Source organism: Desmodus rotundus, chromosome 2, assembly GCF_022682495.2.
Source record: "Desmodus rotundus isolate HL8 chromosome 2, HLdesRot8A.1, whole genome shotgun sequence".
In the NCBI taxonomy this organism is placed as follows: Eukaryota; Metazoa; Chordata; class Mammalia; order Chiroptera; family Phyllostomidae; genus Desmodus; species Desmodus rotundus.
This window is the reverse complement of record NC_071388.1, coordinates 154,944,677-154,962,021: the sequence shown is the minus strand read 5'-3', so window position 1 is coordinate 154,962,021 and position 17,345 is coordinate 154,944,677. Positions and strand designations below refer to the sequence as shown.

General features: G+C 38.5%; 1 protein-coding gene across 2 annotated transcripts in view; it reads right to left on the bottom strand.

Annotated features, from left to right (window-relative positions):
- Positions 1–802: 802 nt before the first annotated feature.
- The window catches only part of XIRP2 (xin actin binding repeat containing 2), a 71,933-nt gene continuing 55,390 nt past the window's right edge, over positions 803–17,345 (bottom strand). The window contains exons 4-9 of one of the 2 annotated variants that reach the window (XM_045187454.3): positions 17,008–17,118; positions 16,548–16,620; positions 15,479–15,609; positions 5,465–14,849; positions 3,263–3,396; positions 803–939 (exon numbers count right to left, since the gene is read on the bottom strand). In XM_045187454.3, the coding sequence (XP_045043389.2) occupies positions 3,302–3,396; positions 5,465–14,849; positions 15,479–15,609; positions 16,548–16,620; positions 17,008–17,118 (9,795 nt within the window). In that variant the 3' untranslated portion in view covers positions 803–939; positions 3,263–3,301. The remainder of the gene's footprint in view (positions 940–3,262; positions 3,397–5,464; positions 14,850–15,478; positions 15,610–16,547; positions 16,621–17,007; positions 17,119–17,345) is intronic. The other variant, XM_045187453.2, reaches the window with a different exon arrangement.

The following is a 17,345-nucleotide window of genomic DNA, read 5'->3' as shown; positions in this document are numbered from 1 at the left end:
TTTTCAATTTGATACTCATTTGCAGTGTAGTTTGCTTCGCTTGACAGTGGTAATAGATTAGGGAATTCTAAAGTAGCTGTCTTCTGCCTGCAATTATTCAGAGATGAGACTGCTACATAATTGTTATTATTATTCTTATTCAAATTCTCTTTATGATTTTCTGGCACCACCTCATCATCAGTGTTCGTAACCTGTAAAGCTTCTGCACCATCAGGTTCATTAGTTTTTCCATTTTTCTCCTTCCCAGCGCTCTGCACAACCGCATTACCGTTGGCAGTACCATCTATTTCACTTTTCCGCTTGTTCTTTGTCTCTTCAGCCTCATTCAGCTTATCTTGCACATTCTTATTTCTTTCTCTCTCATTTTTTCTTGCTTCATACATTTCCTTTTCTTTGGTTCCCATAACATCTTCTCTCTGGCACATGTGGATGGGCTGCAGATAAGGCTGCCGGAAAGAGATGCCGTCGTGCTCTTGTCTTTTATTTTCCAGGGTTTTAATGTGCTCTGTCAGTGGTTCCCTTTGACATTCAGCAGATGAAGGGGTTGTCACTTCAGGGGGCCATTTAGGTTTACTCATTTTGAGTTCTTCCTCAAGGGGGATGGTTTTCTTAGGCATCTCTCTAAAAGGAGGCCAAATGATTTTTAATTTTCCTCTTTCCCCAAATTTCCGCAAACCGTCCCTTTGCCCTTCACTGTTGTGGGCGTCTAAAGGTTGATTAAGATCTCCAAGGATGGGGGTGTTTTCTGCCTTGTTTTTACAAATATTTGGTTCTTCAATAGGAATAAAGCCCATTGAGCTGCTTTGATTTTTGCAATTCCATCGATCTTTATGCTGTTTGTGTCCAAAACCTTCATCATAATTTCCCTTAGATTTGAAAAGTTGTTTAAAGTGAGGTTTACAATATATGTGTCCATGAAGTGATGCATAATTTCCCAAACTGCCAAAAAAAAAAACCAAAAAGAAAAAAATTAGCATTCCATATATACCCTGCAAATTCTTAGGGAACTTGGAAGTTAATTATTTCATGAACGAGTCAGAGATTTGGTACAATTAGTTTACTGGCAATAGGAATGTGCTTGTTAATGGAGCATTCCTATTCAACGACAGTTACCCCTAATGCCCTATACAGTGCATTTCTTGTAGTATTTAGAATGGCATGCTGTATGCCAGGTATTGGAATAACAGTATTATAGTGTAATGCCTACATAGTTATAGATGGTGTAAAATGATAAGACTAATCTTTGCTAACAGAGATTTATATGAGGGGATTGTAATTTTCAGTATATCCTAAATAGCACACACACAAAAATCAACTATTTGAATTTCCTTGGTAACTGGATTTTGAACGAATTGGAAAGCTTGCCTATAGAATTGTTCTTCTGGCCTTTTTGGGGAAATTAACAAATAGCATGCCTGTTAAAAATTAAAGTCAAATTTAGTCCAAAGCAGCAGCCACATTATTGGATATCTCTGAATCTCCACATAAAAACAGATATGTCAACTAGATAGTAAAACTTAAAACCCCTGGATAAAACTTATAACAAAACTAAGTGACAAGTCTTCATAAAAAGTAACATGGAACGGGAGGAAGGGGTATTGGGAGAGGAACGGGAGCAAGATCCTTAATTGCCTTTTAATTCATATTAAGATGTTAATTTTTTGATAGAGTAAACCATTCTATGCATATGATTGAAACAGGGAAGTGACCTCAGATTTGCATTTTAGAAAGAGCATTCTCATCACATCACAGAGCACGGAGCTGTGCAGGCTGCTAGGCTGCTGGTGGTGGTGACGGTAGAGAGATACTGGCATCTAGCTAGGGAGAGCACCTAGCTAGCAAAGCCGTCGCGTTAGTACGGATGAGAGATGACACTTGTTTGAAAGGTGCCTGGTCTGTGGGGGTGGAGCAAAGTGTACAGCTCAAGAAGTATTTATGGGCCAAAAATTCTACGACTTGGTCATTGCTTGGGGGCAGGAAATGAAGGAGAGAAAGGAGTCAAATGTAACTTCATGTCTCAATCACTGAGTTAATGTTAGTGTTATTTACTGAGAGAGTAGCATACAGACCATGAAGTAAAGGGAGCAGTTTTGGTAGAGAGAAGATAAGGGGGCATATTGAATTTGCTGTACTTAGGAGAAATCCAACTGGAGCTTATATATTAGTCATTGAGATACAAGTGACTGATTTACAGAAGAGAGTGCTGGGCTAGGGGTACAGATTTCAGAGTTTTTGCCACATGGGTGATGATTACAGTTATGAGCATGGATGTGATAAACCAGAGGGAATATAAACAGTGAGAAGAATAAATGCCCATAACAGAGTTCTAAGAAATTCTAATACTTGAGTAATGGACAGAGAAAGAACCACCCACACAGGAGGGAGTCTGGGAAGGAACACTACAAGGTAGGAGGAAAGCCATCGCACTCTGGTGTCATGGAAACCACGGGAAAAGAAGGTTGCAGTGAGGAGGGTTAGGCATTGGCAATTAAAGTCAGGAAGGATATAGTCTGAAAGATACACATTGGATTTAGCAAATTAACTACACTTCCGCATTTCAGACCATAGCCACACCAAACGCTGCATTCATTTAAATGCATTTGCTTCAAGAGTTTTGGAAAATGAGTGCATTTATAACTCTCTTGGGAAGGTCTTCTGTTTCACCAGAGAATTTCCAGAGTATTTATCTGACTTGATATTGACTTTTTCTAAGTTCCTTTTTTTTCACTTGGATGGAATAGCCCAGACACAGCTCCCACCTCCTGGTTTTGTATGCGAAGATTTACTGGAATACAGCTAGTCCCATCGGTTTATAGCTGCATCTATGTGTTAGGTTGTCTATGGCTGCTTTTCCACCCCATTGGAAAGTGGAGTAACAACACGACCAGCATGGCCTGCAAAGCTGGAAATGTCTACTGTCTCGCCCTTTGCAGAAACAGTTTGCTGACTCCTGATCTAAAGCCTAGACTTCAGACTAAAGTAGTGACTTAAAAATCCTGATTTGCACAGTGACTCTTAATTTTTCTTACCCATATGGTCTCCATGTTCACACAAAAGGAACCGTTCTGGATTTGAGTGGGAACACAACATTTCAAAAGGAAATGGTCACAGCCATCCTGAGCAAAGCATAACAGAAAGGACCACATCCCTTCTGCGGTTGTGATAACTGAGATCTGGAAGGGTCTACATTTTCCTAGACAGGTGATGTTGTTAGGACACCACAGGCTGTTGAATATTTGAGCTATAGACCACAACCCTTTACCTCAGTTTGCTGCTGCAATGGTGGCATCGGAAGCAGGACTTATGAAAACTCTGCTTGTCGGCGGTTAGGCACTCCATTGGATAGACTGTTTTTTGACAAAGTATACATATTTCCTTGTCTTGGAGTAGCAGTTTCTAGATTAAAAATGTACAAAGGCTTATTTAGTGTTACCTTCAATCACATTGTAAACAAACAAACAAACAACAGCAGCTTATTCACTGGCCATGCAGTTAAAGTGGTGTGAGACTGCTTCTCTGGACACAAGCCATTCTAACCCAGCGTCTGAGTCTCCGGGACAATCAGCCTGACGCCGGTATCTCCACATGTTACACATCGCACAAACTGACGTTCATTACTGAAGGAGGCATACACGAGCAACACCTGGGCACTAACACAGTGAGCAGAACACATGGTAAACTCAGCCATGGGCGCCCTGAGAGCACTCATTCTGGATGACTAAACTCCCCGTGTATACTAGGGTTTGGACCTCACTAGGTCCAAACGTTTTGTTTTTGAAAGCATTCTGGAGAGATTTTTCTAAAATACGTGCATATCTTTTGCTACCTGAGAGCACTGTATACATTTAAATATTTTCTTGACATCAGTGTTGACTCTATGACAGCAACTCTTAACTTCAATATGGTGACTCTACTGATGACACTGAGATGTTCGGGGCCGTTTGTACTCAGGCTAAATGGCTTCAGGTCTCAGTGTTTCGGGGGTTGCACACCTGCCTTAACAGTTCCCCTGCCTCTCACGGGAATGCGAGCTCCTGTGAATCACAGCAGCTTGTGTTTCTAACCAGTGTTTGCATGGTGGTTCCAATCTGACACAGAACTTTCACCTCAGAGTAGTGTTGGTCCTCACAATGACCCAGTGAGAATAACTCAGCTTTCATACTAGTTACATACATAAGCACACATGCTCACTTTTTTATACAAAGGAATGTACTTCAGTGCTTCGAGGCTCAATTTGGACTCCTGAGAGTTCTCTTATTTATTTGGTTCTCTTAGAGGACATATTTCTGTATTTAAAATCAGTCTTTTTGTGTATTTTCTGTATGTTTTTAGCTATTATAACAGAAACTGAAAATTTGAAATTAATTAGACAGCTTTGCTTAACTATGCCTGAAGCAAGCACATTAAGAAATCATATTAACCTGATAAACTAGACACATATGTTGCAAATATTATAGAGGCATAATTATTAGTTTCAGCAATTTTCATTTTTAAGCTTGCTATTTCTTTCAATCTGTCTAAAAGAATGGACTACACTAATGATACACATTAATTATGTCAAATCCTTTTATTGTGAAGCCTCATTAATTGTAAAATGTAGAGAAATATAAATAAATGAGCTTTTCTCTGATGTTAAAAATATACTAAGTTCTTATGTTTTAAATCTCCTTACTTCCAGATATATTCAAATTAAAAAAAATGTGTTTTCTATGTCCATCTGTGACTGAGGCTCACTGAGGATCATTTGGGGTTTAAGAAAAGTGAAAAAATATGTTGTAGAAAAAAACAGTGGCATTAGAGAAAGTTAACTACTTTCGACTTGATAACAATAATTAAATATACAGGTCTAATTCCAAACCTACACTTTTGTCAGTGACACCAATCGGTAAAAATCCTTAAAGCACACATAATGAGTGTAAATTGCTTCTTGAACTATTATCAGGCAGTATTGAGTTCAAACGCAAACACCACTTAGGCCTGAAAGTTAACAATACATCAATAGTAGGTCAGGCGATATTATCTAATATTGTCTTAAATATGTGGATAAAATAATAACTTTTAATAAAAATATTAATAGTGCTATACTGGTAGACAATTATTAACGAGTATATAGTTACATATAATAATACTTATAATAATGCTATTATAATAATGATGATTATATCTGCTAATTTATTCAAACCCTTATTTACCTTAACAAATAGAGGTCTCAATAATCTATATGTGTAATAGTATTTGTTATTCTCACACATTGCAGACAAGTCATATTAGATGTTTTTGTAAAGAGAAAGTAGTAAAAACAAGCATTGTAAAGAGAAGGATATGGCAACCAGGGAAAGCTATTAGTCTTAGGTTATATTGCTTGGTTACTTTCATGCACTCTTTTAGCTGAAAATCCTTTTAGCTATGGAGCACATGCCTTTAAATGGGTTAATCTTAGTTTACATTTTGCAAGCTAATTTACCACTTCTGAAGGCAGATTGCTCTTGGAAGGTGGTTCTCATCTCATCTGCAGAAGCATCTGAGGTTGCATACCCCACACTTTCAAAAACTCTTTGACTCTCCTGCCACGTCTTTTGAAAATTCTTCCTGAGCTCTTTAGGTGAATCAGAAATATCTAAAATGTGGCCCGCGATGACATCTTCATAGGTTGGTGGGGCATGCTTGAAGTCAAAGCCAGATTTGCCAGCTTCTGAATTATGTGTCGAAGACACTGTGGTCTTCGACCCAACAACTTGACTCTCAAATGCATCCACACCTGAGAAATGTTCACTTAGAGATCTTGTTTCAGAGTGTACACTGGGCTGCTTAACAGCCATATTTTCTAGCTGTGCTCTAGGACGATTGCAAGAAAAGCCTGTAAAACTATTGTTTTCTAAAGATGTTAATCCAAACTCCTCCTTACAAAACATATGACTTTCTTGTTTTACATTATGGTCTGCTTCTCCATTTACATAAACTCTTGTATTTGACTTTGCTTCAAAAACTGGGCCATTCTCAAATTCCTGGAACCATCTGTTTATTTCATTTTCATGGTCATTCATGAAATTTTCAGCCATTTGCACAGTTCGGTTGGCTGCTTCATACCTCTGAGCATGCTCTGACAGGCGAGGCCCTTCCACTTTGTGGATGACTTCGACTGAGTCAAAACTTTCAGTGTCTGGCAGTGTGCCATTGGTGGCATTTACTCCATCTCTGTGAAGATAAGTCGCTCTTTTTTCTACTTTCCTAACTTCCCCTTGAGCTTCCATGGATTCTCTGAAGGAACCACTATCAACTCGATTTACATTTATCGGTATGGTTATTGTTGGGGAGTCTCTACCACGAGTTTCTATCTTAATTTGACGACGTAGAGTTGCAGGAGACTTTACGATCTCGGACCTCCTGTCTATAACTGGACCTGGGGTTACTGGTGAACACGGGAGAGTACCTCTGGATAACTTTGCAGTGGTGTCTTTGAGTTTGACAAGTTGTTCAGAGCGGCTCCTGGGTGGGGAAGGGGAAGTATTTGCTCTGTGATTTCCAGATGTTTGTGACACAGGTGTTCTTGGTGATGGTTCAGCAAAAGTGTCCTTTTTAGGGGACTGAGGAAGCTCATCCTTAGTGGCGGTTTCTGGTCGCCGGGCCGTAGACTCGATTGTTATAAAAGTTGGTGATGGAGGGCGTGTCTTTAGAGAGGGAGGGGAAATCTTGCTATCTTCCAATTTAATCTCCCGATGGGTTTTCACATGATTATTAGTAGTTGCAGCATGATGGGTTTCTACGTGGTGGTGCTGTGTTTTTTCTACAACGGTGTTCTCTTTCTGTTCGGTGTTTTTGTTACAGCTGACATTAGCATGAGACACTTTAGGTGTTTCATTAAGGCTAGTAGGTTTATTTTTCTGCCTGCTTGCTTTAGAGGATACCATGGCTGTTTGAATAATATTTTCACAAGACACAAGCATATCCTCTGCTTGAGTTTTAATATATGTTATTTCTTCTTTGATTTTTTCTATGTTATTCTCCACAGCAATGCGAACTCCATACTCTCTTTTCTCTTCACTTAACAGCCATACCGGAATGATATTTAACAGGGTCTGAAATGTTTTAAGGCCATTTGTATCTGGCTCTGCTTCAAACTGTTTTACCCTAGACAAAATCTGTTGTAGTTCTTCGCGTTTTCTCAAAAATTCCAATATATTTATAGAACATTTTCCATTATCCATCTGGGATTCTTTCACAGAGGAAAATAAAGATTGGTTTTGTGTAATCTCTTGCTTTGAATCTTTAGTATTAGAGAAGACTTTTTTCTCTTGTATGCCCTTTACACCAACCCATTTTTCTTCCTGAAGATTATTGTCTGGCTGGGGAAATTTTTTACGTTCAGCTTGACTTTCAGAAGTCTGTATTTGTGTGTGCTGGACATTCTCAGTCTGAGAATGAAGATGTGCGTCAGTAACCTTTGGTGTGATTAACTTCTGTGCTGATTTATTCAAAAGTTCTTGTTTTCTTTCAACCATTAGTCTTTCTTCTTTTGGACTAATCATTGGTGGGCCCTGAATTGTTGCTTCACTTTCTAGAAGTTTCCCACTCTCAGATTCTCTGAATTCTCTTTGCTTCTCCGGAACTATATTGTGCTTACTTTCATGGCTTTTCCCTGAGGGTTCTCTAGGCAATTTTATTGCTACTCTTTTCTCCTTCTCAGGTAATTGATAATATTTGTCAGCCACAGATTGCTTATTACTATATTCAGTGTTTGCTTCAGGTTTCTCAGTTTCCTGGTGCTGTTCTTTGGTAACGATTTGAACATCAACTTCAGGTTGCTTTTTATGGCTTTCATAGCTGTGGTGTGTTTCATTTAATTTGTGATCTAGATTTGGAAGCTTGATGGTTCTGACTTTGAAACTGGGGGAAGCTGGTTTGCATTGGGGCAGATGTAACTGCTCTAGATACTTATTCTGTTGTGTTTGCTGTGTGCTGCATTCTTGGTGACTCTGTTTAATTTCACAAGCTGATTTAGTTTGTATCATGTCCCTTGAGCTCAGTAAAACTTCCTTTTTCATGACATCTTTGTCTTCTGAGGCTGCTAGGACATGCTGGAGCCCCTTGGCGGCTACTGTTACTGCTGGTGCTGTGGAGAGCTTGTCATCAGCACACACTGCTTGAACTTGGGAATGTCTTTGAGGGTCTGCGGGGGGTTGGGCCACAGTGACCCCTGAATCCATTCCAGGTCTGGGAAACTCCTCATTTGTTTTTTGTAAAAACACTTCCTTTTCCAACTCTGATGTATTTTGACTTTGGCATTCCGTTTTGGCTATGTTGTAGCAAAAATTCTTATGTTTCTGTTTTTCAAGCTCTTCTCTCTGTTGTTTGTATTTTTCTTCAGCAATCATTAAAGGTGTCTTAAATTTTCTCATATAAGGTTTTGGAGTCTGTTGTCCTGAACCTGCAGGAAATGAATGTGATTTTACAAGAGGTGTTTTTCCTTGTTTTTCCTTGGGCGGTAAAGTTTCTGGAACCGTCTGTGAGAGAGATCTCGTAGAGTCCATACATAGTTGTTTTCTCTCAGGAGCACTTTTCCTAGATACGTCCTGCTTTGTCTCTGTGTGTTCACTGCTGGTCTCCATCATTACTCTTTTCTGTTCCTTTGAGGAAGTAATTTTATATTCCATATCTGTCAGGGGACTTTTCAGTTCTACTCTTGGGGAACCATAGTATATTTTATCTTCTGTCTGCTTGAAAAATTTGGGTTTCGGTAATGTGGGAGGAGGCAGACGTACTCCTGATTTTCCTGTTGTGATTTGAGCCTGAGAATGAGTTTGCTGAGAGCTTGAGGCTTCTTCTTGGGAATATTGTACCAACGCTCCAGTGTGCTTTTCTTGAACAGAGGAGGAAAGGAGATGGGCTGGGTTTAGAGATGGAGTTGGAGGAGGGGGAGGTGGTGGAAACAATGATGGACATTCTCTTTCAGATTTCTCCTCTTCTGGTGGTGGAGGAAGAGGGAGGCCTGGGAAATTTTCAAATTCAGCCTTTATCTTCTCTGTGGACAGTGAGGGAGGAAACCCATTTTTTTCAGGCCATATCATTAAAGGAGGTGGAGGAGGAAGAGGAAATTCTATTTCAGATGATGAATTGGAAGGTGGAGGAGGAGGCGGAGATGGAGGTGGAAGAGAGCCCTCATTTTCTTTTACAATATTTTCAGGGTTCAAGTTGATTGGATTAAAGGACATTTCCATGGCCATTTTTAAGTCTCTGGAAGTATTTGTCCTCATTAGAAAGTCCTGGCTGTTCAGATGAAAATCAGTCTTCTGCTTTTTGCCATTTGCCTTAAATATATTGTGGCTTTTGGGGGAGACTTTCACTCCTGTTACACTCAATATGTCTTGATCTACAGGCCACACTGGCTGAGGGTTCACATTCTTTTTCTTTATATCTTTATCACAATATTGCAACTCTTGCTTTAACATAGTTTGCTTCTGAAGGTGCTCTGAAACTTCACAAGTTCCTCCGACTCTCTTGTTGACTGGACCCTGGGTTGGACTGGGGTTAGAGCTTTGGGTGTTTGTTGACATTTTAGTGTTCTTGGTGTTTTTAAAACTCTTTACAGGGAAAGACTCAGGCTTCTGGTAGTCATTTGTCAGTCTGCAAGTTTGAGTCTGTTGCTTTCCAACTGCTTTATCAAGACATTGGGCAGAGTTAAAGACCGCATCCTTCTTCTGTTGTCTCACTGCCTCTAGTTCCTTAGTTTTTAGATTTTCCTTAATTGACACAGTTGAAGTCAATTGCCTGCTCATATGTTCATCTCTAAGATGCTGCCCTGTTGTGGTCTCAGTCCAGGCACCCATTATGTCCCCTGTTTCAAATGTATCAAAGCTATTTTTCATAGCTTTATCATGTGGGTTAGATAGTCTTCTAAGGCTTTTCTCAAGAGCATCATTGTTTTGTTCACGATCTATGACAATCTTTACGGTACCTTTAGGGGCTTTTGGAAGATTAACCTCAGTTCTTTCTTCTTTTAAATTCTCATGACAAGATTTGCCTGTAGTTTGTTTGAGTATGTCTGTTTCCCCTTGCCACCTGGCTGCTGGCTCCAGTGGTCCTGGTCTTGGCTGAAGAAAACAGTTTTTGTCTGTTGGGGCAGCCATCTGATGAATCTCTCTTTTCTGCTCTTGTGAGGACCCTATTATCACAGCTTGTGCATCTTCTCGGGGTCCATGTTTTTTATCCACCTCTTTGAAGGCTCGTTGTGCTTCTTTCAGGTTCTTTAATGAGGCTTCAAGGTCATCGCGGATAAGCTCCTTTTTCAGGATTTCCGTTCTTGTGTTTGTAGTCTTTTCAAGGCATTCAATGGCTTTCTCAAAATCATCATGGATGGCATCAGGCTGTTTAAATTCTGTCCATGGGTGACTTGATTCCTTAAGTGACTTGAGGGTGGCCAACATGTCACCTCTTATAATTTCTTCTGTTTTAGCCACTGTTTTCTGATTTATGGCCTGGCTGAGGGAATTTAGGGTTGATTTCAGATCACCTTTTATAATTTCTTCTTTTGATGTCTTACAAGATGTGCTCTGAGGCTCTGTCATGAAAACCTTAACAGTACTATGCACGTCTCCTGGAATGATATCAGTTTCATTAACAGTACGTTCCACCTGAGACTGCCTTTTATTTAGTAACAGTTTTGTGCCCTCTATGTCACCACCAATTACTTCGTCCTTTGTATCTTCTGTCCTAGCTGTTAGTGTTTCATTTGACCCTATCTGGAGTTGCTTGAGGTAATCCAAAGCTCCAGTTTCTATGCATGTTGTAAAAAGCTGAACATTTCCCCTCTCAGAGGCATCGATTTTAACCCTTTCAGATACTTTATTATTGGATATGGAAGACAGCAAATTATGAATGGTACACTTCACATCACCCCCTATTACTGCTTCACGCTCAACTGTGTCACCAGCGTTTTCATGAAGAAGACAATAGATGGTCATGTTAATATCCCCTCTTTCATCCTCCTGAATTAAAATGCCTTTCTTTACAGACTTTTCTTTGGAGAATAGGTTTTTGATTGCTTGTTGTATGTCACCACCCACTACCTCTTCTTTTTCAGCATGGAATTCTGTTGATCTGTTTAATAATTGAGTTTTGGTCAAACTAATATTTCCCTTCTCTTCTTCACTAACCATTATCTCTCTTTTCGTACAGTCTCTTTTGGAAAGTAGGTTCACCATTATAGTTCTGATATCAGCCTTGATAATTTCTTCTTTCTGTATCTCAGGAGATGTTTGATTCATTAGCTTATATTTTGCCATTCGGACATCCCCAACTTCATCAGCCTCAATGATGATTCCAGGAGCCTCAATAACTTTTTGAGAGTAGAGTTCTTCTAAGGTTTCTTTAATGCTCTTGCCAATAATTTCCACCTTTTCTACCCTATTTTCATTAAATTCATGAAGGGGTGTAGTTTCAAATAGCCAAGTAGTCGTCTTGACATTAGAAGGAGGGATTTCTTCCTTGGTGATTTTTGAGATGCTTCCATCTGCCTCCTTCATAGAATCCAAAGTTTGATTTTCAAACAGCCATACTGCCTGCTTAACACCCCCTTTTTGAACATCTTGCTGGGTGACTGTTTTGATATTTTCATATCCTGACTCTTCTCCTCTCAGCTCATCTATAGTGTGGGTTTCAAATAGCCAAGTAGATGTTTTAACATTACCTTTTTGGATTTCATTGACACTTACTGTTCTTATATAAGCATTCTTATGACAATTTTCAGACTCAAAAAATTGTTTACTTGTCTTTACATCCCCACCTTGAATATGGTCTACAGTGGGTACAATATGATGTGATTCTTCTGAAATCTGATCTAGCGGCTGCGTTTCAAATCTGTATCTGACAGAACTAACATCTCCCTTCTGAATATCTTCTTGGGTGACAGATTTAATAACATACACAGTCTCTGATTTATTAATTGAGTCTAATGGTTTTGTTTCAAAAAGCCATCTTGTTCCTCGTACATCTCCATGGATTACCTCTTCCTTTTTAACTGTTGTCACTTCATGATAATACCCTTCTCGGTCTTGAATGGCATAGAGTGGCTGGGTTTCGAAGAGCATTCTGTAGCTTTTTACATCACCCTTTATCACTTCTTCAGTAATTGATTCTTTGGTGCTGGCAGAGTCAGATTCTTCTTTAATCTCATCTAAAGAAAAAGTCTCAAAGATAAAGCACCCCTTTCTTACATCCCCACCTTGTATATCAGTCACTGTCTTAACTAATTTATCACCTTCTTGGCCTTCCTTTATCATATCAATGGGTTGGTTTTCAAAAAGCCACCTACAGTTTAGAACATTGCCCTTCTGAATATCTTCAGTCTTTAGGGTTTTTATCTTTTTCAAAACTTCCTCTGAACCAGAGCTTATAGAATCTAAGGACTGATTTTCAAATTTATGCCGCATGCCAGAGACATCCCCAGCTTGGATATCCATTGGTATGGCCTTCATTTCCTTCCTTTCTTCTCCTTGAATGCTGTCCAAATTTTCTGTCTCAAAAAGAAAACATGCTGTACGAACATCCCCACCTTGTATCTCCTCCTGTTTTACAGTTTGCAATTTGACTGTTGCTTCAGAGTCATCTTTTATGGTATCAAGTGGCTGAGTTTCAAAGAGCCAAGTGCAAGCTTTGACATCTCCCTTACAAATTTCTTCGCTATCAGTCATCAATAAAACTTTTTCATAAAGCGATTCCATTGGCTGGGTTTCAAAAAGCCATCTACAGGTTTTGACATCCCCTTTAACAATATCTGTTGCTTTCTCAGTTTTACTTTCTAGTTCTTCTCTATTACTAAAATATTTAATTGAATCAAGTGGTTGTGTTTCAAACAGCCATTTAGCGGATTTCACATTTCCAGTTTGTATTTCTTGGGCAGATATTCCCCTAATTATCTGGAATTTATGAATGCTTTCATCAAACTGGTCAATGGGCCTTGTTTCAAAAAGCCACCTACAGCTTCTTACATCACCTCTTAGGATTTCTTCTTGCTGGACTGTCTTTACCTGATGATATTTTCCAAGGTGATCTTGAATAGCATATAGTGGTGTTGTTTCAAAGAGTGATTTATTTAACTCCACAGCACCTCTTGTGACTCCTTCCACCTCTATTTTATGTGATGCATCAAATTTAATTAAATTGTTTGATTCAAAGAAATGTGTGTAATTCCTTACATCTCCTCTGTCAATTTCTTCAAGTTTCACTGTTTGTATATATTCTTTTTTATCTTCTCTAATCTCTTCCAGAGGTTGGGTTTCAAAAATCCATTTTTGGTGCCTAACATCCCCCTTTTCTTCTTCAGAGGCAGTGATTTTTTGAAGTTTTCCTACATCAGGGCTATCTTTTAAAGCCTCTATTGGAAGTGTTTCAAATAGACGCTTAGTAGTTTGTACATCACCCCCCATTTTCTCTTCAGATCTTAGAGTATCTGCACCAGGAGCTTTGTTTAAAATGTCTAATGGCTGTGTTTCAAACATCCAACACTTTCTGGAGACATCTGTACCTATTATTGCTTCCTTTTCAGTGATGACCTCTTGTGAATCTTCTTTGATTTTCTCCAAAGGTTGAGTTTCAAATAACCACTTTGCCCTACTCACCCCCCCTTTGACATTTTCTTCCATGGATATTCCTCTGACAACTTTAATTTCTGTGATATCCTTGTTAATTGTATCCAAGGGCTGCGTTTCAAACATCCACCGTGCTGTTCTCACATCGCCCTTTTCAACATCTTCCCTGTGAACAGTTTTAATTTCTAGCATTTGACCTAAACCATCTCTAATAACATACAATGGTTGAGTTTCAAAACATTTTATACTTCTCTTAACATTTCCCTTAATTTCTTTGAGCTCAGACCTGAGTTGCAGTAGGTGAACCTCATCCACTGAATGAAGCTGTCCAATTTGATCCAGATGTTGACTTTCAAACATGTACCTCACAGTCTTCACGTCTCCCCCAGTTATATCTGTTATGGCAGTTACCACGGGTGCTTCTTGACTCTGATGCATTTTATTCATTGAGTCTAACGGCTTTGTTTCAAACATCCACCGGGCTGTGCGCACATCTCCTCTGGCTAGCTCAGGAATTTTCTCAGCATTTTCTTCAATGCCAGAAGAACGATCCCCTAGTGTATCCATGGGCTGGGTTTCAAACATCCACGTGGTGTATTTCACATCGCCACCAGCAATGATTTCTTGATCTGCAATGCCCTTGGAGATGTTATCGTCATCTGGAGAGCCATTGTTGATGGAATCTAATGGCTGATTCTCAAAAATCCATCTGATGGACTGAACCTCCCCCTTAAGAATTTCATCCCATTCCAAGTGCTCTCTTTCTGAGTTAAGAGCTTTTTGAGAACTGTCATTCGTATTCTCAAAAACATACCGGGCTTGTTGTACATCTGCTGAAACTGAGCTCTCTGTGTTCACTTGACTAGAAACAATCTCAGAAACCTCACTGATATAATCTTTTTCTAAGTTTTTTCTTAACTCAGGATGAATGTGTTTATATAAACGGTTTAATTCATATAAATTTCTTTGCTTGGAATATAATTCTTTGGGGACTGGTGGTATTCTAGGAGGGCTGGGCAATTCAGGGGACTGGAAAAATGCTGTCACATCTAATGAAGTTTGAAGTATATCAGGTGGGGGAGGAGGAAATTCTTCTGTCTTTCCCGGAGGACTGGCATAAACTTGTGCCACAGTTGAGGAAATGGCACTGTGGTCACTATATCCTGTGGCTGATGTTTCCTTCCTCTGGCTGGTTGAAGAGCAAGAAGTAGAAGAGGTACCCACAATTGATGATGGCTTTAAAATCTCTTCATATTCACTTTCCATCTTTAAGGGAGAGAAAATCAAATCTTATAAAGATAGGTGGAGTAGTGGAGACTTTCTAGGCATTGCCTTTCACCTGTCCATCTGTTATGACATCTCCATTGGGAATGACAGGTGACATACCCCATTTAGAAACAGTCATAGGAGCAACAGTCAGTGTTTGTGACTACCTTTCCTATAATCCATTTGCACATGTAGAGTTATATTCCCCATTCAATCCATCTACTCAGTATTTTAACATATGTATATAATCTTGATTAGTTTTCCTCCTTTACTGAATGTGCTACACACAGTAATCTAGAAGGAAATGATAAAAGTCTGAAAGCACTTTTGAGGGTTGTTTTGTTTTATTTAGTTATCTGACATTTAAACTTGGCTTTATTATTTTATCTAATGTTAAAGTTTAGAGAATATATGATCCTTTCTTCCCCTATTTTCTTCAGTGAAAAAAGTTCTGACTCCACTGCTTTTCTCATATAAAATAACATTCGTCTATGGAACAGAATAAATAATGGTTCAGAATATTTTTCCTTTGTTGAAAAACCACACCAAGCATTCAATAATTTGAACATGCTGTGCATTTACATTTGATTTTGCATTTAATATGTTTCTGTGTAGAAAAATTGCCTTACCTTAATCTGCTTGGCTGGGGTTGTCTCTTTGTCAGAACAAAGAAAATTTTTCTGGGCAGACTTTTCAAATTGCTCCTTTAAAAACTTAGTTGAAACCTTTGGAATTTCTTCATCCTCGGGTGTATCTATGACTACAAACAGAAAAGAACACCAAGAATATTCTATAATTAATAAACATGACATTTGAGAATAAATTAAAATACCCTGGGAAACTTCTCATAATCTAAGTTAAGTAAAAGATTCAAGGTACAAATGTATACATACAGCACTATTTCATTATGTAAGTTAGTATACGTCAAGAAATACACAAAGAAAAATAGTGGTCATTATCTCTGGATGGTAAGTTCTAGAGATGAAACTGTTGTTTATTTCATTTGTATAGTTTCCAAATTTTCTATAAGCATGTTTTACTTTTATGTTCAGGAAGAGATAACAAGAGTTATAAAACAAGAACAGCAAAAGAATACAAAAGGAAGACTGACTTCCTTAAGCACAAACAGAATAAAACCAAATACAAGTACAGTCAAGTGACATTTCATTCAGTTAGCTTACAACTGTCCTTTTAGCTTTTCGGGACAGTGAAACTTCTCATTCCCCTTGCATAGGCACGACAAACTGCACCCCTGTTATGCAAACTTGCTCAGGTGTGCCTGTAGTCTAATGTTGTATCTGTAGGTTGGAGAAGTGGGCCTCAAAGTGCTTAAATCTGTTATTAAAAATAATACAATCTAAATAACATTTCTGTTCTCAGGACACTTGATAACAATCAAGTTTTACTGCAGTTCCCTGAGACAAAAAGTAATTCAGAGGGGGTTGGCTTACTACCTAGCTTTTAGGATGAGTTCATCATTGGGTTGATGGTCAATGAACTATTTTAGAAACTTATTGCATCTATCACCACTGGCAGAGTCTAATTATATATGGAAATACTACTCTGTCCCCTTTGGGAACATGAGTCATAGTTACTAACTTTACATAGTGAGAGGACTGTGCCTTGGAAGTCTTCCATTCAAATACAGACATGAATAGAAGAAAGGTATATTGGGGTCAAATAATACCAGCTCCTTACCTGTTTCTTGAACATATTGATGGAACTGAGAAGCTTGGTTTATTTCCTCAGTATGCTTTTCAAGATGAGAGATCTGTGTTTAAAGATAATTTTTAATAAATAATTGTTTTTAAGATGTCAATGATTCCAGTACTGCCCATGGATGCATCATTTCACAGTGATTTTCACCCAAACTTTGGTGCACATTGAAGATGCTAATTAAAAACCATTATCATGTATTTTAATGCATGGGCTCATGCTATATCAGAACGTACATGAATTGACACTTAAAGTTCACTCATATTTTTAGGGTGCTTCTTTATTTTTCTAAGAATGTCAGCTCCAAAGTAGGGAAGGAGACAATGCTATGTATTGATATTAGATACATATAGGACAATAAAAGCAGTTGCTTACAACAAGGTCAGAATTCCCGCACACTTCTGAAAATTATTCAAAAAGTGATGTCTTTCTAAGTAGTTACCATTTCTGTTCCAAGAACACCCACTTTGTGAAGTTTGGAAGCTTCTTTTTCATTTCTTTCCATTTCCTGGCTGCTTCTTGAAATGTCAAGCTGGCTGCTGTGAATTACCTCCTGAAAAATGAATGAATGAATGAGTAAATGCATGAATGAATAGATAGATAGATGGATAGATGAATAAACAATACCTTAAGGAAAGTCTGAAATTTTTAACTTTTTATCAATGCAATTTCAGTGACAGGGGTTTCTGGGGAAAAAAAAGTTTCCTAGGTGTATTTGTTTGCTTGGCTGTAACAAATTATCACTACGTTAGTGGCTTAAAATTGCACAAAATATCTTAC